The sequence below is a fragment of the Aythya ferina genome (assembly GCF_964211825.1).
Source record: "Aythya ferina genome assembly, chromosome: 5".
NCBI lineage: Eukaryota > Metazoa > Chordata > Aves > Anseriformes > Anatidae > Aythya > Aythya ferina.
In genome coordinates this window covers 52,364,128-52,385,454 of record NC_140301.1, presented here as the reverse complement: position 1 = coordinate 52,385,454, position 21,327 = coordinate 52,364,128, and the positions used below count along the sequence as shown (strand labels likewise).

Below are 21,327 nucleotides of genomic sequence, written 5' to 3'. Positions count from 1 at the left end.
TTCTAAACTGTCTTTTTCGAGGCTCAGCCAGTTTTTGCTGCCAAGTAATACATTTCACCTTCTAGCTCTTTTTTTTTTTTTTTTTTTTTTTTTTTTTTTTGTGTGTGTGTGTGTGTGTGTTTTTTGTTTTTCAATTTGCTGAAGAACGGGACAAAACTCCTTTTGATTTCGGCCAGGAGGAAAATCCAGATCTGGATTATGACATCTGTTTATCTCAGTCTCACTTCTCTGAGATAGTTGTGTAACTCCCTTTCCCCAGGAAAACTGTAAGCAATCCACTCAGGCCAGTAAAGAACATTTCTCCTACTATTCCTTTAATCCTGATACGATTAGAGGTCTCACTCCCTGATTTACATACTGTTAGTTCCTCTGTTTTGTTCAGCCCAAATCCTATAGTCCTTGCAGAGGCAAAACAGCCTTAGGCAAAAGTCAGTGGAGATTTTGCCCAAGTAAAGACCAAGGTTTGTATCATTTGGCAGTTACACAGCAGAACAAGAGAAAATAAAACAAAATCCAAGTTTTGCCCCAGAAATGGATTGTGATCCACAATTATTTTATAATGTAACAATTACCTTCAAAATACCCATTAAAAATGCACTGTGCCTTATTAATTGTAACATGAGAAATTATTTATTCCTTAGAAACTGATTCAGGTCACTCAGAAATGCTTTCAGGGTCTTTTGGGGCTAATGGTATGGAGTCCATCCGGTCCATAGGCACGATTTATACCAAAAACTTTTATTAACCTATACAGCAACTGCAGAGGTATTTGGCATCAGGAAAATGAGTGGAAGATTTTGGGCTCAGCCAATATTCCTGTACATTAAAAAGTGCCTTACTCTCTTTCCTACTGTACACACTTTTGAACCCCTTCAGCTTCTCATGATACCGCATCCTTCTTACCTTACTCTTTGCTGTATCTTGTACTGATGGGAGGATATTTAATCTTGCTGGTATCTTTGTAAGGGGAAAGGGTGGTGGCACTAATTTTGTGTGCCACCAGAGCCTGATCCTGCTTGCCTGGGGCACTTGAGCACTTCCCTCCCTGCTTTTCCCCTCTCTCTGAAATCAAAGGAGAGATTTGGGAGCATAAGATTTGCTGGATGGGGCCTTGGCCAGATGGCTGGGAGATGCAGTGGGAATGAGAAGGTGGGATAAAAAGAGAGAAACTGTTTCAGAAAGTGACTCGGGGCTTGAACGTTTGCAAAATGGCTCTTTGCTGATCTCCTTACAGTGCTGGCAGCAGTGGGAAGGAGCTGTCAGGAAAGCTATGCCAGGTCAGCCTTTCCATTTTGTTTCAGGCAGGCTTGGTTGCAAAATATATTGAAATCATTCTGGGAGAATGGAAAAGCTGAAAAATGAAAGAAAGATCTAATCAGGCTTGGCTTCTTTTGGGTGCGGGGGGAGGCTGGGCCTCTTGTGATGCATCCTTCAGAGTCTGTGAACATTCAAAGCAATCTCTTTCTCTTCTCCCTTTGTCCCTTTCCTCCCTCTTTCTCCTTGTCCACATAAAGCAGAGGCTGACCATGTGGAACCGGCACTCGCCGACGAGGATGAGAGCCTGGCAATAGCAGAGCCGGGTGGCATCAGCATCGCCGCAGGCGGGACAGACCCCGACTTATTAACCTGTGGACAGTGTCAGATGAACTTCCCGCTGGGAGACATCTTGGTTTTTATAGAGCACAAGAGAAAACAGTGCAATGGCACTGGTGGTGTCTGCTATGAAAAGAGCATGGATAAGAGCAGCCCTCCCCCCTCCTCACGCGCCGAGCTCAGGAAAGTGTCAGAGCCAGTGGAAATCGGGATCCAAGTCACACCCGATGAAGAAGACCGTCTTCTCACGCCTACAAAAGGAATTTGCCCCAAGCAGGAGAACATTGCAGGTACAGCATGTTTTACACTCAATCAACCGCCTAGGTAATCTTTTAACGAGAGCCCTCTAGAAAGTGCCATGAAACCATGAAATGGAGGCTTCAGTCACAGGTTTTTATAGGAGCCATCAGCCTGGAGGGTCCTCGAGGCTACGGGGGGCAATGGGGGGGGATGCTCAGCAGGGCTGCCCACCCTTTGTCTGGTTCAGCACAGCTCTCTGTGCAGGGCCAGTTCTCTCAGACTAGGGACTCTCGATCCCCTGGGAGAGCCAAGGGACAGCGTGTACACATAAGAAAAAGCAGAAGTTTGGGGGCAGAGAAGCCATTTCAGGAGCGTCCTTAAGCAGGTAGCAGCGGTGGAGGACTCTGGTAAGATGCTCAGTTCAATCCAGTTCAGATACACTTCATAACATGCAGACCCACCGTGAAGGATAAAATCCTTCTGAAGTCAGTGGCAAAATCCACTTCCACTGACTTCAGCTGGGGTAGATTTCAGCTTCCTGACCTGAATTACTGACTGTGCTGCCTGTCCTGGGTCTCGGCAGAAGGCTGGAGTTGGGTGGGGGACACCTCCATTCACACACAAACTCAAAATGAGCTTTTGAAAGAGAGGACGAACACGAGCTGGCCCAGATGAGCAGATAGCAGGCATTTCTTTTTCCTAACCCCCTCAGATGTGGTGCAGTTAACATTTACTCAGCAGACCCCCCCAGCTCAGTGGTGGGCAGGCAAGCGCTGGCATCCACCTGGGCGAGCTGCTGTGAAATGGCTTCTGCAGAGCGCGGTGTGGGGCAGCTTCCGGCGTGCAGGGCGTTTCTTCTCTCTGCAGCGCAGCGCACGCTGCTCACCATGGTGAAAGGAAGGGCTGTGCTCCCTGCTAGTCAGTGTGTTTTTCATGTTACACAGCAGGATCTTCCCTCAAACTGGCCTTTATGTTCAAATCAGCTGCATCCCGTACAGAAGACCAGTGGCAAGTTGTCATTGCTGCCACTAGATGATTTCTCTAGGAATTGTCCTACAGGATTAGATCTGACAGTCCACAGTCCTGTCTGTAGTAGAGGTGTTCCCATGAAGGGATTCCCACAAGACTGGTACTAGGCTCCTATCTTTACAATTAAAACTTTAGCATTTCCCCCTTTTATCGCTGGAGGTGTCTGAGTCACTCCCCAGCACCTTTGGTGGGCTTGGCCATCATATAAATGAACATGAAGGCTTTGAACTGCTGCAGTCTTCAGATCTCCTTCAGACCTTTAAGACAGGGCATATGCCACCCATTGACTACCTTGTTTTTCAGGAGTCTGTAAGGGTGCAGTCACCATCTTGACATGGTGGCTTTGTGGGGCGATAGCAGTGACAGCTGCTGTTGTAGCATTTTAAGCATCCCTACTGTAAGACCTGACTCTGTTCTTACCCTATCCTTTTGAAGCTCTGAATTCATTTCCTGGCAGAGATGACTCCCTCATGGTGTATCAGCTTTCTGAGGGCTAGGTTTGATGGGAGCAGAAGAGAAGTGTTCAAGAGCTTCTCTTCCTGTCTGCTGAAGGCCTCCTGAATGGTGCTGAGCACTCTCAACAGCACAAGCTGACGGTGCTCAGCCCCTTCCAGAGGGTGCCCAGTGCTTTGTGAAGTTACTCCAGGAGACCTACACTGCAGTTGTACTCCAGATCTCCTCTTTTACAAACCCATGCCCAAGCTCAGTCCATAACAAAGTACTTCAATGGCTACATTCAGCTCAGAGGGTGCCGTCCCATCCCAGCTTCTGAGGGTCAGCATCAATATAACCAGTGCTTTTGCCATACAGAAAATTTGCTGGGGGAGAGGGTGGAGGTTATGTTCATATGTGGAAAAGGCATTTAAAAAAATTAAAAGCCAATCTGGAGCACCTAATCTCTTTCAGACTAAACTGAATATCAAATGAAAATATGTAGGAAAGATTTTGCATTGCGAAAAATAAAAGGGTTTATCATTTGATTGGCATTTTCTCAGCAGTGCATGGAGATAGGGACATCCACTAAATAGTGCAGTAATAATGCTTTCTCAATTAGGAGCCCAGCTCTGAGATAAAAAGGTGCAGTGTCCTTCCATATTTTTTTTTAATAGCAGCGGATAGTTTTCAATAGTAGGATAAAAGCCTCACATTACAGCCATGGAGGGTAGCCATGAAAAACCCACAGAAGTCATTCACTGGAAAGGCTTTAGTGGGATATACCAAACCCCTTATTTATATTTCAATAGAAAGGCTTTCTGCATTAGCCAAGAAAATCAGAATCTGCATTTAACATTAAAGGTATTTCCCAGTGAGCGGCTGTAGAGCATTGTTGTTAGATTTGTTAAAAAAAGAGACTAAATACGATTTCATAAAAGGGAAACTTAATCTCTAAGGCAGCTTTCTCCCACCCCGCCACCCCCTCCCTTTATTTTTTTATTTTTTTTGGTAATAATGCAACAGCCTACAGTATTTTTACTTTATATGTGACGAAAGATATTCTTAGCCTTTCTGTACTGCGACAGGAAGAATGAATTTCTTTATTCCACCAAGAAATATGTAAAATAATCCCTTAGAAGTATGGGGAGATATGTTTGTTCAAAGCATTTAAAATGTTATTTTAATCAAAGGCACAAAACACTCTACATGCTGTGTCAGCTAAAGGAGACCATTACATTTTAACAGCAAATCATGCTCTTTTTCCCCCTCCTAGCCAAGCCCCCCCTCTTTGAAAATAACTTTTTTTTTTTTTTTATTAAATAAAAAGGCGAAAAAGATTAAAGAATGAAAAAACTTCAGTGGCTCAAATGTATAAAGTAATTTAATATGGTGGAAGCATTAATTATTTTAGCTTAATTGAATTCTGAGGACTGCAGTAGTTGCATTTTTGTAGACAAGCTCTGTTTATTATTTCTTTGTGTAGATTAACAGTAAAGGAAACATAGATAACTTTCAGTTATTTATTGTAAAATAAATGTGTCAATTCATGTGTAAAGCAAGCTGTTCAAAGATAATTGAGTCTTTATATTTGAAGAGGGAAACCAGAAATCACCCACTCGCCACTCCAGCTCCCTGAAATATGCTGCCACCACTGCTGCCCTCAAATAGGTTTCAGCTACTCTCCTTGATCTTGTGTTATTTTTGTAGACCTTCTTATTTGGTCAAAATGATTTGTGCGGCCTTCTGCTGCGTGACTAAGCCACAAAATGTTACAGCTTCCCAGAGCTGAGCGTAGCGAGGGTACATCAGGCGCTGAGCTCAGCTCTACCCCTTGCACCTTTCTCCCCTCTGGGCGTGCGGGTGCTTCATGTGGTACGCTGGGATGCAGTGTCTCACCGAGAATTAACCCCAATTCAGAGTGCTCTGGAGTTTTGAGGTCTTTCCTTCTCTCTTTCTTTTTGCTTTTCTTTATTTATTGGGAACTCTGCTTTCTCTGGTTACTGAATCCCTCCTGACCACATAACAGACCTTGTGCCGCTTAAAGGGAGTCAGGTAGAGCTCGGGAATCTGCAAGAATTTGCATGCATGCAATGCAAATCTCCAACTGACATTTCTAGATTTCAGTACAGACAAAGCAACTTTATCTCCGCAATCAGCTTTTAAAGACCTTCTGATAATGAACTCTGTAATCTTTCCCGGACTTGTAACTTGCAAATCCAAGCTTTTCAAGGCGCTTTCATTTAGTTACCACTGTCCGTAAGGTATGTGGTAACATGTTAGCTGCCACTTGTGAGGACGTGACTTGCTTAGGAGCAGTTTGTCCTGTAAAGGCTTTTTTTTTTTTTTTTTTTTTTTTTTTTTTTTTCAAATTGGCTGACCTGTTTGAAAAGCAGTTCTGCCTCTCATACAGAGGGTGTGATAGTATCAAGCAGATGTACCAGATTGTTGCAGAGCAAAACAAAGCAAGGCCAATGAATTAGCTAGGAGTTATCAGCCACCGCTTCTTTCATTTCACCAGTGGCAGGTATTCTGAAAATGTTTGACCACAGATGTATCTTGTACCTCTTTTTAGCTTTCATATTCATGAGATCTTGGGCATGACCAGGTGACCAGAAGGACCTTGAGAGGTGCCTCCTGCTATCCTTTGACTGTTGGTATCTCCTGTCTTCCTCTCAGCCCTGCTGGGCTTGCTGGCTGCCAGTTTTTTTCTTCAGTCAGGCTCTGTGAAATGGTGTAGATTAAAGAAAAAGTACCAATTGTCTTGTTTTTAACATTGGATAGTTTCAGAGAACTTTGGCAGAATGTATAGGAGCAGCTAAACTGTCAGAGCAGGGGTCCTCTGCTAGTCAGGAACCACTTTTACCAGATCTTCTCCCTTTTCTGTGCTTTGGGCAGTGTACCCTCACAGACACATAATGACACCAGCAGCAGAAGTTCATTAACACAGAGCAGTTAATTTCTGCAAAGACGGTGCAAGGAAAGGGAAGGGGGTTGATTTGAATTCCTCATTCATCCCGCCAATGCTGGGCTCCATGCATTATGTACTTGAACTAGATGTGCATCATGAAAAAAGGCTCCCTGTCAGAGGCAGGATTTAACTGCAACCCCTGCTCCATGAATGTTCATTTCAGGCTTTTGAATGGTAAAACTGCCAGTGAGAGAAACTAAATAACTTGCATGTGCTGGAAGCCAGAGATAAACACCGCCGCAGGTTGCCATGAAATAGGCTATTTGATATATTTAGAATTGTTATTTTTCTCCAAATTAAGATTAGTTAAATCCATGTGTGTTGTGTGAGTGATTGTTAACTCAATGGCATGGATTATCCTTTTTTCAAATCATGACAGCTAATTATTATTGCTGTCTACCCTGAGACATTCACTTACAATGTACCATTATGGACCCGTGCACCCATATTAACTATAGGACTCAAGACAGCCATCGTGATGCCTTCACATGTGAGGGAAGGAAACCATAAACTGAAAGAAACCCGAGGCTGATGGTGGCGATGTTGGTCAGGTTGTCAAGAAGTGTCTTGAGCATCGCAGAACATGGGGCCATCCTCTGGGCCTTGCTCCCCTTCCCAGGGCTGCTGTGGAGCTGGGTCCTGCTTCCAGCACCTCTCCAGGCTGGTGGGTCCAGCAGGAGTGCCCTGCCAAAGCCAGGCTAGAAAAAATGCCATGCAGAGAAGACAAGGCTTCCAGAAGCGTGTGGTAACAGCGCCTGAGAAACCTGGGCTGCAGCTGAAATCCCCTTTGCGAGGCTTTTCCAGGCTTGTTCCTTCCCTCGTGCCTGCCAGGTGTTCCCTGGTGGCAGAGGAGTTACCTGGCCTCCTCCTCCTCCTCCACTGCTGCTGCTCTATCGGCTGTTTAGCAACGTGTTTTGCTAATTGGTGCCTCTGAGCAGCACAGGGGACGCTGCGGGGTGGGGGTGTGAGAAGGCGTAAGCCGCAGCAGGGCTCGCAGTGGGTTAATGAGCAAGCCTCCTGCAAGCCTCCTGCCCGCGGGGACCTCGGCTGAGGTCCTGCCTTGGGTGGCAGGGAGGAAAACAAGCCGGGTGATCTCACCCACAGCCCTGCTTGCGCCAGGGGCATGTCAGGGGAGCCTGGCTCTCCTCCGGGGCCCCCCTGCCCAGGTGCAGGCCTGATGGCGCTGGCCGCCCTCCCCCTGTTTTGGCTTCCAGGCGTGTGTTTGAAGCATGACGAGGGGCCGCCAAAATGTTGACGGCTTAAAGTTGTCAGGCTGCTGGTGAAGCCAGGGTGGGGACTGGCATGGGGCCTTCCATTGGCACCGGCACTGAGGCAGGGGCCAGCCTGAGGGGCCCTGTCGGCCATGGGCTTGTGTGTGTGGTGGGGTGGAGAGTGGAGGCTTTCAGGGGGTACACGACTCCCTGTGGGAGATCCTCTAGGGGCACCCAACTTGGCAGCCCCTGTCCCCGCTGTGTCCGCTGGACAGCAGTGGGTTGGTGGGGAGGGACAGCCAGGGCAGGATAGGAGGAAGGGGAAAGGGAAATATGGCTGGAGGCAGCACAGCAGCCTGCGTGGGGTTGTGCCAGCACCACTGGTCACATGTGTGTCCCCGTAAGGCTCTCACCTCACAGGCAGTCCTGTGAATGGGGGAACTGCCCCATCACAGCCCTGGCTGTCTGGCACTGCACAGCATCTCCTGCACAGGCACCAGTGAGCAGGGCGCTAATCTGGGGAATAGTTAAAGGTGAGAAACCTGCTTATTACGAAACCTTTTTTTCCCCTTGCTTGAACTCCACCGCACCCATGTGGCACCGCTCCAGCGCTGTCTTCTCATCTTCTCAGCCGCAGTTGCTCGGTAGCCCCTGGGGCCGCCGGCCACTCTCCCTGACGTTTGTCACTGTGGGGCCACCAGCCACGTCCTGCCTGGGGTCCAGACCCGCCAGGCACCGGGGCTGGCAGAGGCTTTCCCGGCATCTGTGACAGTCAAGTGTGAAATTAATCACATCGAGCTTTAAAAACAGACTAAGAAAAAGTGTTGAGGAATATTATGCCCTCAATTCTCCCTGCCAGTTTGTTTTCTTTCTTTTTTTTTTTTTTTTTTTTTTTTTTCTCCTTTCACCATCCTGTTTTTCAAAGTTATTGTCTGCTTTCTGTGCATGGTTAGGTGAACTCCCACGAGCAGGGATGGTGAGTAACGGTACAGCAGGAGACTGGCTGCCCACAAGAGCCCAGCCAGCACCACTCCGCCCTGGTTTCACCTGGATTAACTGCCCTGAAACTGGTGGTGCGATACCTTCTGATTTGGTGGAAAGTCTCTGCACTTATTCAGAGGTAGAGCCCAGTCAAAATGTCACCCAACAAAGTGTCTTTTTGTTTTTGTTTGGGACTTCTTGTGAAATTACTTGGGCCATGTGTGGGAGACCAGAAACCGTGTGTATATCTTTGATTATCATTAGTATGGAAAGATTGGTAGATTTTTAGAAAACACTAATGGTAAATGATGAAATGGCACTGGTCAGCCAGTCATTAGTCATTTTTCCTGACAATTTTGCCAAGAACTGTTAGAAGGAAAGAAAAAGTGGTGCCTAATAATCATATAGACTGCTTTGGCATTTGTTTTGATTTGACTAATAATAATAGGCTTATGTGCTCAGTGGTGTATTGACTGCAAGAAAGCTTGCTTGATTTTTCAGGGGAATTTTGCAGTGAAACCTTGCAAACGGAAAGTCAGTTGCATGGAAGTACTGTAAAACAGAAAAGCTCCTGTATAGATACAAAAAGTTGCTGGTACTCTCCTGTGGTGAATAAACACATACAGGCACAGAAATGATTCCTTTGCTTCAGCAGGACAGAAGTGCTGCTATAGCATGAGGTAGCCTCCCTTCGTGCCTTTCCATAGATTGTTTTTCTTTCTCAACCCATGTTTGAACTGCACCGCCTATACACACAGTGACAAAATCGGCTGTGACATAAAGGCTGAACCCTTCTTTTTTTTTTTTTTTCCTTTTTTTTTTTTTTTTTTTTTTTTCTCAGAGTGAAACATTTTTCTATCATAACTGGAGAGAAAAAACTGTGAAGTAATTATACTTTTTGTACAAGACAGGTTTGGATTTCTACATCTTGTCATGTAACTTGAGAGGGCATATAGATTTGGGTCTGAGTTTCAGCTCTGGCTTCCGTGGCCAAGTAGGAAGATGGGAGTGTAAAGGGTGAGAAACAGAGGAGAGAGGCCAGGTATAGAAATAAAACTGCATTTCTCAGTGGATGACACTAGAAGTCTGGAGAAACTGGGTAGCTCTGGGCTGGGAAGATGTGTGCGTTCGCTCCAGCAAGAGCATCATTTTCAGCATGGCTCCTTCTCCCCGTTCCCTCCCACCCTCCAAATGGTAATTGGTGGGTTGTGCAGTATAAATGCTTTTTTTTTTTTTTTTTTTTTTTTAAAAAGTGGGTGGGTGGGGTATCTAGGGATTTGGTGTCTAAGCTCAGGAGTTAAGCCGGAAATCCCAGAGATGTAATGAAAACAAAACGGACTTTTCACTCGCGCTGTGGCATTCTGGCAGTGAGAACGCTTTCGTGAGCCAATGTTTTCATTGTAGGTTTTCTCGAGAGAAGTAGTGGAAACGAATCGTTAACCCCTTAACAGGAATAAATGTGGTTGCTGCAGCAGGGAAAGGAGAGCTTTCTTGGCTCTCAGTTGCCACGTTGGAGAGCTTGGGGGTGTGTGTACATTTGTGTGTAGTGGGGAAGGTGGGGTAGATACCGCTTGTAAGAAGTTTAATAATCTTAATGGCAGATGTGAAGTGGTTACTTAGCGGTTGTTGTTTTTTCCTCTTTGCATGTATGCCTTTGCAGAAAGATTCAAGCACGATCAGCACAAACCACCGTTAAGCCCAACAGCTCTTAAACTCGCTCCTGCTTGCTCCTCTGTTCTGGCATTTGGTAGTGTATTTCTTGAGCGAGACAGGGGGGACACTGCTTGCTGGTCCCTCAGCAGGGTCATAAAAGCTGCAGATGGAAAAGACCTACCAAGTAGCAGATTCCAGCTTTCTTGGAAAGTGGAAGCACAGGATGTGTGTGTGTCACAGGCGTGTTACGTATATAGCTTTAAACGTCCAGCAGCTTGGACGGCATTCAGCATTACAGCAGTAAGCCCCTTCATTAAAAATAAGGGAGTTTGGGGAGGAAGGGAGGTGGGAGTGATTAATCTAATTTAACTTAACAGCCACTTTTGGTGAAGGGATTGTGTATCCCTGTCCTCCATGCTCTGATTAGGCTGCATTTTATTTTGATATTTTATTTCACCTTTTGATCATGGCTAGCACTTACCATATTTCTCTCTCCACTCTCTCATTAGGGTATTTTATCTGCGTGTATTCTTGCAAGCAGCATACAGCATCAGCCCCCCGCTCTAAAGCTAAAGAGCATCTCGTCTACCCTTTAACATCTCGGAAGAGCAATTAAAATCATTATACACCTTCTTTCCACTGCCCTAGATCCTCCGGTCCAGCCCCTGCATGCAGGTTCTGGGACTCTTGGTGCTATGCAGACTTTGGACGTAATTGCATAGCTTCTGCAAGGGGCTGTGTCTCTGCAGCTGACCTTGCTCAGCTTGTCTGGCCTCTGAGTAGATGTTTGCCTTCTTTCTTTCCACTTTGACAGCTCCCCCCTCTGTGCTCCATCCCCTCGCTCTGCCCCAGCCCACTCCTTGTCTGCTCATGCTGGGAAAGCACCGCATCGGAAAGGTATTTGTGACTGAAACTGCCTGTGCAATAAGCAGAGACAGAGGCAGAGTGTCGGCTCTCCTATACTACCCTGTTTGAAGGTGGGGAAAATAAGAAAGAAAAAAGATGCTGCTGAATAAATGATGGTTCTACATTTTTTTTATACCACACTGCTTTTGTAACGGCCATTTAAACAAGGTGGAGTGGTGGAGTAGGAGAGAACAAGACAAGACTGCAGACAAGGATTGAACAGCCCTGTTCTTCTTTTAAGACATTTATTATTTTCAGAGTCAAACCTGTAGCCAGCTAATATAACTGTAAAAGTCTCCTTTGAATTATTGGCAAGGCGCTCTGAAGTCTTCTATAATAGCTGATGTACTTGCGTGCAGGCAAGATCCCGATTTGAATTTAGCACCTACTTGTTTTATTTTCTTTATTAAAACAACTCCTGGCTCATTTTTTTGCTTTCAATACCTGCTTTCCGTTTCCCGTTTTCTAGAGTGCCCTATTACTAGCTCATAAAAAAAAAAAAAAAAAAAAAAAAAAAAAGTTAGAAACTGAAGGGAAGTTTCCTGGGCAAGAAGGAATTTTTTTTTTTTTTTTTTTTTTTTTTTTTTTTCTCCCTATGGCTTGGCCAGGAGCCAACCTGTCTTTCAACAAGTAGAGAGTCATTCCAAGTTGAAATTTATAGAGCAGAGTCCAGGTTCAAGGGCTGGAGCCCGCCAACAGCTCCAGCCTCTTTGTTACTGATTAATTCTGCAAGCAGTTCAGCTGGTTTGCTCACTTCTGCCTCCTCTTCACAGCATCGCATCGCTTCCGAGGCGGCTGCTGCTGCTTCCCCCTCCTCCGCTTTTCAGCAGCGATTTCCCCCTTCCCTGTAGAGCACCCCCTCCCAAATTCATTTTAACCCATGCAATCCAAATTGCACCACATCAGCTTTATGGTAAAATTAAAAAATGCTTTCCCTCTGCTTTTTTTTTTTTTTTTTTCTTCCCTACAGCTAATTTTAAACGTCTGGAGCTTCCCATTTCACTTCAGCTCATATTAACGATTGCTTCTTGGCATCGTTTGGAACCAAAGTTCCCAGGTTTTAATTAGTTTACTCAAATGCACGCAGCGGGGCAAAATAGTTTCTTTCAGCTTTACCTGCAAAGGATGTTTCCTGTCTCAGCGAGGGGGTTTCCCTCGTGGAGGGATTTGAAAGGCAGAAGTTTTCAAGTGGTCTCAATATGGGGCCCCACAAGAGTGAGTGTGGGAGGTGAGAGGGAGAAACAGCAGGAAGAAAAAAGGAGAAAATAATAAAAAAAAGAGTTTGGGAAAGTACCTTAAAACGAGGATGGTCCCAATCCTGCAACAAGCCCGATGTCAAATCGTAACCTTATTGGCGTCAGTGGGGGTTTTGCCACTGGCTTCAGTGAAGGCAGGATTTCATCCTTCGCCTGCTCCAAGCTGTAGGTATGCAAACAGTCCTCTTGCATTCAGCGGGATTACTGATGTGCAGAAAGTTAAGCATGTCTGTAAGCGTTGGCAGGATTAAGATCTGTGCTGGTATTTTCAGACCAAGTGAAATGCATGTGGGAGGTTTTTAGAGAAGAAAGTGCATGGGAGTTTTAAAAAAGGAGAGTATAGCTGAGCCTGCCATTTTTAAGTGCCTTGGGGAAAAACCTGGGTTGCTATTAAAAATATCGGAGGACTAATGTGTTACTAATTGTGACACAATTAACTTCTTTAAAGTATTCGATTGCAAGTCCCGAGAAAATAAAAAGATGAAGATGAATAGCTAGGAATTCAGGCCTGTGTTTCAGTTCAAACATTTCTCTTTTATTAAGTTGAAAGAAAAGCAAGCCAAGAGGTTCACTTTACTGTGCATCTTGGTTATTCTGCTCCTGGAAGTCTACTTTTAAGTAGGTTATTTAAAGAATTAAAAATGAACAACAACAAAGAAAAGAAGCTCAAACCCAGTAGCTGTCTGAGACCCCTATATGTGGCTTTACCGCAGAGCTCTTAAATTCTTGTTTAAACATTTCTCCAAAGCTGTTACTCAGGAAATAAAAATGTGTGTTGTTTGTCTATAGCAGATTAAAAGTTTACCTTTAATGTGACAGCTTCTCAAATCTAGTGTCGGAAACATGCCTCTATTTTATGGTATTATGAAACAGGTCTGGACCAGAAACAATATATTTAACTAAGAGAGAACGAGATAGAATTTGTGGGTTTCTTTTTTTTTCTCTTTAATGGTTTATAACCAGAGACCTTTTCTGTATCTGTCTGTGAAACTTTTGTGCAGACAAATGGCAAGCACATGTAAGCCAAACTTTGAAATTTAAACAGTTAACCTTAAAAATCTTAAGTTCAGCAAAATGCAACCTTTCTAGTCTATAGACAACTCTTTGTAATGATCTGGCAGAGGAATCTAAAGTGTATTTTTTTTTTCAAAACATTCATAATTTCGGCACTGGAAAACTGAAACGCACATGAGCTCTGAGAAGGCTCTCACATCTGCCTCAGCCTGTGCGCCGATTCCCTGGGGTCTCATTTATAACAATCTAACAAGATAGAATCTGCCTTTGAGTATCAGTAAATATGGCTAAAGATCACAAAACTGTACTCATAATTGTTCAAGACTAAAAGGCAGAATATAGTGTGTGATTAATGTTTATGGTGCAGGGCCTCTTTGTGAAAAGAAGATAAAGCAGTAAACCCCAAAACCTCCTACCTCCTCCCCCCCCACCAAAACCAAGCCCCCTCTCCAGCCCCCTTGGACTACACAGAAGAATGCTTCCTTTTTTTTGCAAAGTTTGTCATTTCAGAAGATGCGCTTTATTTTTGATTTTGAAGTTGATGGAGGATGCCCGATTGGAGCTGTTTTCTTGGAAGAGATGCGTGATGCACTTTTCTGTTAGCAGCTCTAGTACACAGGGCGGAGGACGTGTTAGCTGGCCACCAGCAACACCCACCCATCACCCCTCAGGTCACGGGTTTTGACAGTGCATTGCCTTGGGCTGGCTTCAACCTCACTCTGTCTGTCCTGTGGTTGAGGAAATATGCCCTCGATCCTCACTGCTACCAGTCTAACAATTAATGTCCATCGGAAACAGTTAAGCAGAGGGAAGTTATGGGTGCAGTGGTGTCTGTAAGAGACCCCTGGCAAGGGCACCTGCTTGTGCTGGAAGGACTGGTGAGCTGGATGAGGTCTCCATTAGTGCTGGAGCTCTGCTCAGGCTGTTGCTTTTTTTTTTTGAGGGGGGCAATGGGCAGCTGGTAGCAGCCTACCCAGGTGGGGAGCTGCACCGGCATGCAGCTGCCCTCGCTCCCTCCCCTGTGGGAACTCCTATTGTCTTTGCTGTTGGGAGACTTCCCCACTGTCTGGAAAGGTTTATTTTTTGAGCGATAGCGGGTGGAGAATGCAATACAGATGGATCTGTTTCTCTCTTTCATTAGCTCTTTTAAGATGCTTGTTTAAATGTGTTCACTTTTCAAATGGTAAATGTCAATGTTTCAAATATCACTGTTAACAAAAAAAGATTGGACTTTGTAAAACCCTAGGCCAGGGCTTCGTTAAAGTGCTGGCCTAGAAATGCCAGGAGTGACTCTGGATGTGCACAGCGGGAGGAGTTGGTGCTCGTTCACATTTGGAGCCAGACCCCTCCAGGGCAGAGCCCAGACTGGGTGCTGTGGGGGGATCAGCAGGCAGGGCTGCCAGGGGTGAAAATCCCATGCTTTGGGAAGCAGCGCTGGGGTACAGAGAGAAAACCTGGAGGGGCAGATCTGCACTTGCTCCAGCAGAGTTTGGTTCTTACCGAAGGAAGCAGCATGGCTGGCGGGGTGAGATGCTAACCTGGGTGTGCTAGCAGAAATGCTACCCCAGTGTGCCGTTATGGAAGAACCTTGGCACTTCTAAAATCATGCTCTGATGCTTCTGTTTCGTGCTCTGGCCACCTTCCTGTCTCTGCATTTCCCCAGATGTGGCTGGGTGATGGCAGCGCTGAGCAGAGCCTAGAACCCGTCTCCTGTAAGCCTGCTTAGGGCAGGGCTGCGTGGCGTGAGAGGCAGAGCACAGAAGACCATCAGCCCTTTCCCTAAACCCGCAATCCCACCTTTGTTCCCGGGAGTGGAGCAAGTCCAGGAATTTTTAGTGCTCATCTGGCTTGTTGATGCCGGTTTTAACCCTCCCATCTCTTTGCCAGCGCCAGCTTTAAACCGCCCACAGGAGATATGCAGATACGCACTCTCATTTCTCAGATGAGGCAGAAAGATGTGAATGGCTTGATTTTCCAAAGTGCCTGGCTGCGGACAGTGGGGGCTCAGGGGCGCCTGCTGTGCTCAGCACTGCTCTCGATGAGGCCACAAGGGCTACAGTCCAAAATCACAGCAGGGAGCTGGTGATGGCAGCAGGGCTATCGCCACGAGTCTGCCCTCTGGTTCAGCGCTCAAAGCTCTGCCCTTTTGTGCATGCTTTGGTATTTTTGAACAAGCCTCAATTCTTCCAGGTCTCGGTGTGTGTAGCAAGTCTCCCCTCCCCAAATTCCTTAGCAAAACGGTAGCATTAAACAAACATGAAATCACAGGCAGGGCATTGGGGAGGGCCAAGATCTCACCCTTCCCTCTTGTGGCCCATAAACCTCTGGCGAGGATGGATGAAGGATGGGAGGGTGCCACTTCCAGAGCCTCGGCAGCCTTGCTGCCACAGGCACAGTGCCAGAAGATGGCTTCTGCTTCCTAACTGAATAAGGATCTTGAGGAAATTTCACTTGCGAGCGTGCCATAAGGCTCTGCCCAGCGTGGGGAGAAAGGAACCCTTGGAGCCGGGTTCCCCAGGCAGCCGTGGCGAAAGCCTGTCCAAGGGGATGGGGAGCATGTCTGGGTTGGGATCCTCTGCCGTGGGTGCTAACCCCAAGAGGAGCCGGGGCTCGACACACCGCATCCCCACAACTCGCTGCTGAGGAAGAGGAGGAGGTGGGGGGGTTAAGGGGACGGAGGAAGAAAAGAAAAGATCTGTGACAAAATCATGCGACACCCACGTAAATATTGTTTGTATGAATTGGGTCCTTCATCTTTTGTTAGCAGCAGCTTGTTAATTAACAGCAGATTAGTGCTGCTTTCTTCTGACACATGAATATATTTTGGGCTAGAAAATACTTGTACTCAATAAAACTGTGTGACTGAACAATTCAGAAAGTACCAGCCGAGCGCCGTAATGGATTCCCTTTTTATCCCCTCCCCCCCGCCTCCTCCTCCTGCTCTAAATGCAAGCAGATTTCTGCAGTCTAGTGCAGAAGAGACATGTTAAACACAGCTAAATAAATCATGTTTACTCTTGGCGTTCTTGGTAGTGAAAAATCTGTTGGCTGTTTTTACTTCCTTATTTCTCAGCATTTGCTTCCTACCTGTTTTTGAGCGCGTGCCCAGAAATAGTAGTTTTGTCAAGCGGGTGGATTATGCCAACCAGCAGTTCCCTCTGCCAAGGAAGCTGCTGGATCGCAAAACCCGGTGACTTCTTCCATGCAGTGACACCGAGATTCTCCCCCTTCCCCCTCCCTCCTCACAACGCTAGGATGTAAAATAAAAGTATTAAAATCTGGAGAAGGAGAAAATGTAACGAGATCCTGGCAGTTTAAGAGCCCAGATTAAGCAAAGTTGAACTTCTGTTACAGAAGCCCTCTTTTAAGCTGTTTGTGGAGGTGAAAGCACTGGAGATAGCAATAATAGGAACCAGACATTTTCCCTTTCCCTTTATTATTCCTTGACACCCCCCCCTCCCCAAATGGGTGTGGATTTCATTTCAGTGTTTTTTTTTTTGTTTTGTTTTGTTTTGTTTTGTTTTGTTTTGTTTTGTTTTGTTTTGTGTTGTTTTCTACGCAGAGCTTTTCAGCTGGGAGTGAGAAGTAACTAAGCCCTTATTTTAAGTGAGGCGGCTCACAAGATGCGCTGCTGCAGGCAGCGGGTGCATTTGTCTCACGTTCACCGTGTTCCTCTGGATATTGGGGCCCACGTGGGGCCGAGTTCTTGCCTGAGCAGGGGCTGCAGAAGGGTCCTGAGCTCCCTGGATGGCAGTGGAGCTAAAAGGAGACTTTACAAAACCTGTCTGTATGCTTGTGGCACAGCTGCTCTGGCCAGCAGAGCTGCAGTAGTGGTGCGGAGCACAGCCCAGAAGGTAACTTCGTGCCCGAGCGAGCAGAGGCCACCCCGGACTTTAAGAGCTTCTCTTTGACCTGAGGTGGCAACTTTTTAGCCTTCTTCCATCCTCCTTTCTGCCATGATCCCAGGTGTCAGGCATCCCAAGTGTGACTGTAACTGTAACATGGATCACGAACCTGGTGGACTCTCCCTGTTTGGTTTTAAAATTAGAAAGAAACACCATTGTTTTTCCCTTCAGAGATTTGCATGTATTTACTCTTTGATCACATTGGAAGGGCCTTATCCTGTCTCCAGAGGAGCTTTAGTTCAGCTTTCAGTGGTAGCAGGGATCTGGTCCACGCTGAATATTAGCATTTTAATGGCTTGCTTAAAACCCCGGTGCTGCTACGCTCGCCAGACTCCCGGCACAAGGGCAGTCCAGCTCTGGGGTTTTGCAAAGCGATGCTGCAGGCTGTGCTGCCTGCTGAAAGAGAGGAAAGGGGAAGGCCCAACTGCCGTGGATTATTAGTATTGTCAATAATAACATGTCTTCAAAAGCCAAATTAATTCCTTCTTCCACTTTACTAAGTCCAAGAAATGCCAGATCAGTTTCAGAACAGGGGAAAAAATAAACAGAATCAAAGTTTGTATGTTATGATTCCTGTGAATTTCTGGTGGGAATACTCTGTGATAGAAATGATATTTCCGCAGAGGCTTTGGCTGCCAGTTTGCTTAATTACATTAAATAGTGGTATAAACCTCGGCAGAACATAAACCTCTGTTACAGCCAGTCATTAGAATATTGAATCATAAGGAATAATGATACCAGTGCTAACGTGTTATAACAGCCTTTATTATATTAGGGACTGGAGTAGTATTTAAAAAATATTTTGTTGTGGTAGTTTAGGTGTGCATGTGTATTTTCTCTGATCACCTATTAAGGGATTGGGTATGAATTTATTACAGTGAAATAGAAGGGTTACTTAGAGGAAGAACTCCGAGATCACTGCTTGTGATTTTACAATTTGATTCTGCTTGTCCTTAAGGAAGGTTCATAACACTTACTTCGGAAATGCCATCTACATCTGGAAAATTAGGGTTAAAAGGACTACTTTGTTGAAACTAATTACAGGGTAGTTCAATTTTTTAGTTGGTGACATTTCAGAGATTTTTCTTGTAATGCAAGAGGTTATAGAAAGATTTGGTTAGACTGTGATACACAGCAATGAGCTGCCATTTGAGCATATTGACATTTTCATCAAAAGCAAAACAAAAAACCACTATTTTATCGGGGTGATACATATGAATCTAATATAACTTCCTCATCCTGACTGTGGATGTTTAAGGAATTCTTTTGCTTTGCCTTGGTTTGTACACCGTATCTGTTTTGTTCTCATTTATTGTTTGAATACACTTTCACGGTAATCAAGTTCAGCTTCCATTTCAAGCAGACCTGATAATAAACAGCTTTTTGTGCCTTATACTTTTATCTTACGGAGGAAGATGCTATTCTGTACAAATAAATGGGTGAATTGAGTGTTACAGGAGAATCTAGTCTAGAAAAAATACACCCATGAAAAATTATCCTGTACTGAGAATGGTTCTTCCTTTCTTATAGTTGGCTTTTCTCTTAGCAGTTTTGTGTCATATTGAAAGGAGTCTGGGGTTGTTTTTACCGTACTTGTGTTTTACTTCTCCAGGTAGGGTTCAGTTTTCTTGACTAATTAGCACTGGCCCAGTTCTATTCAGACTGAAGTCTTTGGATGAAACTTTTAATTGTGCAGTTTAACAGCAGGATTGGGTGCAGGTTTGCAACGTCGGTCTTCATGCAAATGAAATGTCATTTCTTTCTTGATTATTTCTCTTTTTAAACTTATATAATAGTCTGAACTAGATTCCTTGGTTTCTGGTTTATTTGTCTGCTTTCTTTTGTTAATCAAAACCAAATCATTTGGTTAATTTTCTAGCATCTTTTCCATGCAGAGAGCATTGTTTATTTACTCAGTTGTGGTCAGTTGTCCAGTAAACTGAGGACTGCAGCTTTACATCCTCGGGGTTCCCCTTGTTTGGTGGACTGTTTTACCATTTCCAGCTGATTTCTCCACTCATTTAATTTGACAGTTTCAGTTATCAAAGTTTGGCCCACTTGTACACACATGGCAGGAATGTTTTTCCCCTGAAAGATCCAAAACTCAAAGGAACTCCTCACCTTAGAATTTTCTGTTGCTTGTTTTTCCCCCTTACGATTGCTTACCCTGCTTTGCTTTTTAAGTTTGCCTGGCGTTCGTGAAATGCTCAGCAGAGTGTGAACATGCTCGGTGCACAAGGGCAAAATTGCAAATTTTAAATGTGCACTTTAATGGCCCCCCCCCAAGCACCATTAAATTACTTGAAGTGTAATGTATTCGTTCACACTCGACAGGTAGACTATTTTTCACATTGAAATTCAGCACTTATAAGGAGCCTGCACTTACATTGCTTTTGGCAAGGCCTGAGCCAAAAAAACTAGAGTTGTGATTCCTTCTCAAAGCTAACTGTATCTGTGTATTAAATTTGTCCATCTGTGCTTTGCAGGGACATTGGCATCACCTGATGGTCCTGCTTTGCATTTCCAGCAGAGAAACAGTTAACGGTGCTGCCGTTTAATATATTGCTGTTACAGAGTCTTTTTGGTTTCCAGAACATTGAACAAAATCAGGTAGATCTCGTTAGTTGATTTTCACAGACGGGGAAACTGAGGCACGCAGCGGAAGAGTGACTTCACCTGCCTCGCTTTCCCCAAGCTCCCTCCCCTTCCAGGAACTGTTTTTGCTACCAAACAGCCACAGAGCTGCAAAAGTCTCACTCCTGCCTAACTCCACCACTGATTTTTCTTTTTTGTTTTGCTTCGTTTTTTCTTCTCTTTTTGTCCCACCCAAGAACAGCCGGCTGCAGTGCAGCAGCTGGAGGTGTGGGCAGGGCTTGGTCTCCAAAGGCCATAGCAGGGGTGACGGCCAGCAGCCTTACTGGCTCCTGGAGGGCTGTGGCTCAGCCCTGACCACTTCGGTTTTAGCCTCTTGACCATATGCTTCTGTGGTCAAGCCCTCAGTTTATTGTGGTATTTCTCCCTCTGGTTGCCTCCCTATATTATTTTGCCTTTGTAAATGTTCTTTGAAACAGCTCTTTCCATCCACTGAGTTCGTTTATTAGTTCCAGGGCCTGTTAAATTGCTGTGATGGTCTGTTGGGGTGGTTATATGTTTTAATTATATCAGGAATATTTGCTGGCATGTAGAAACACTCACGGTATAACTGGGACTAAAAACTTTAATCCCCACAAGGATTTTTATGACCATTGAAACTCCTCAGGACTTAATTACAAGAGTTGGGGAAAAAAGTTGGGAAAATTGATGAACTGTTTATTGTCAACCCTTTATGCCTTTTGGAAAACAAACTCCACAGATCAGGGTGATTATTGTTATTTGTTAGTTTATTGCGGTGGCTTCTGGACATTGCAGCTCAGATCAGGGCACCATTGTGTGAGGCACTCGGCAGCCCCGGAGCGAGAGCTGGGCCTGGCTTGGAAGCATTTTGGGGCTGCAAAGGCTGGCATGCAGAGGGTGGGAAGGGGAAAGTGGAGCTTGGGGCAGGGATGTGGCTCCTGCCAGGGGGTATGCACCCCAGCCCCAGCCACATCCCCATCCCTGAGCCCTGTCTGCAATAGCCCCCTCCTGCAATGAGAAAAGCTCCAGTTTCCTACGTTATATTTGCACAGCATCTGTTGATGCACTGTACTTACTTATCCCTAGTGGAATTTTAGGTCCAACCCTGCCCCTATTTCCCCTCCTCTCACTCCTGGTCGCTTTCCATAGCGGGGGGTTACTTTTGCCCCCCATGTGGCTGGGCTGGGAGGGGGCACAGGTGGGAGGGAGCGGTGGATGCAGCGCTGGGATGAGTCCTTTTCCTCACATTATTTAATGGGGGTGAGTCAAAAAGTTCAATTTTAACCTGAGCTCCACGTTCAGTCAAAGCACAGACACAAGACAGTGGGCAGGTTTGGATGGGCATCAGGTGGGTGGTGCGGGGGGTGCGGGTGGCCCCACCAGAGCCCCCGGGGGACCCGGGATGCTGCAACGCCCAGACCTCGGAGCGGGTCCAGCCACAACCAATGCCCCTATTGCCCAAAATACAGGTGTTGGCACTGCATAAGCAGGCTGCTCCTGGAAACCCACATGGCCTCTTAGGT

The 21,327-nt window shown here is 45.6% G+C and overlaps 1 protein-coding gene across 5 annotated transcripts in view; it reads left to right on the top strand.

Moving 5' to 3' along the window:
* Positions 1–21,327, top strand: part of BCL11B (BCL11 transcription factor B) — a 95,972-nt gene that overhangs the window by 12,497 nt on the left and 62,148 nt on the right. For 3 of the 5 annotated variants that reach the window (XM_084519644.1, XM_084519641.1, XM_084519643.1), the window contains exon 2: positions 1,515–1,883. In XM_084519644.1, coding sequence (XP_084375770.1) covers positions 1,515–1,883 — 369 coding nt within the window. The remainder of the gene's footprint in view (positions 1–1,514; positions 1,884–21,327) is intronic. The other 2 variants (XM_084519645.1, XM_084519642.1) reach the window with 1 other exon arrangement.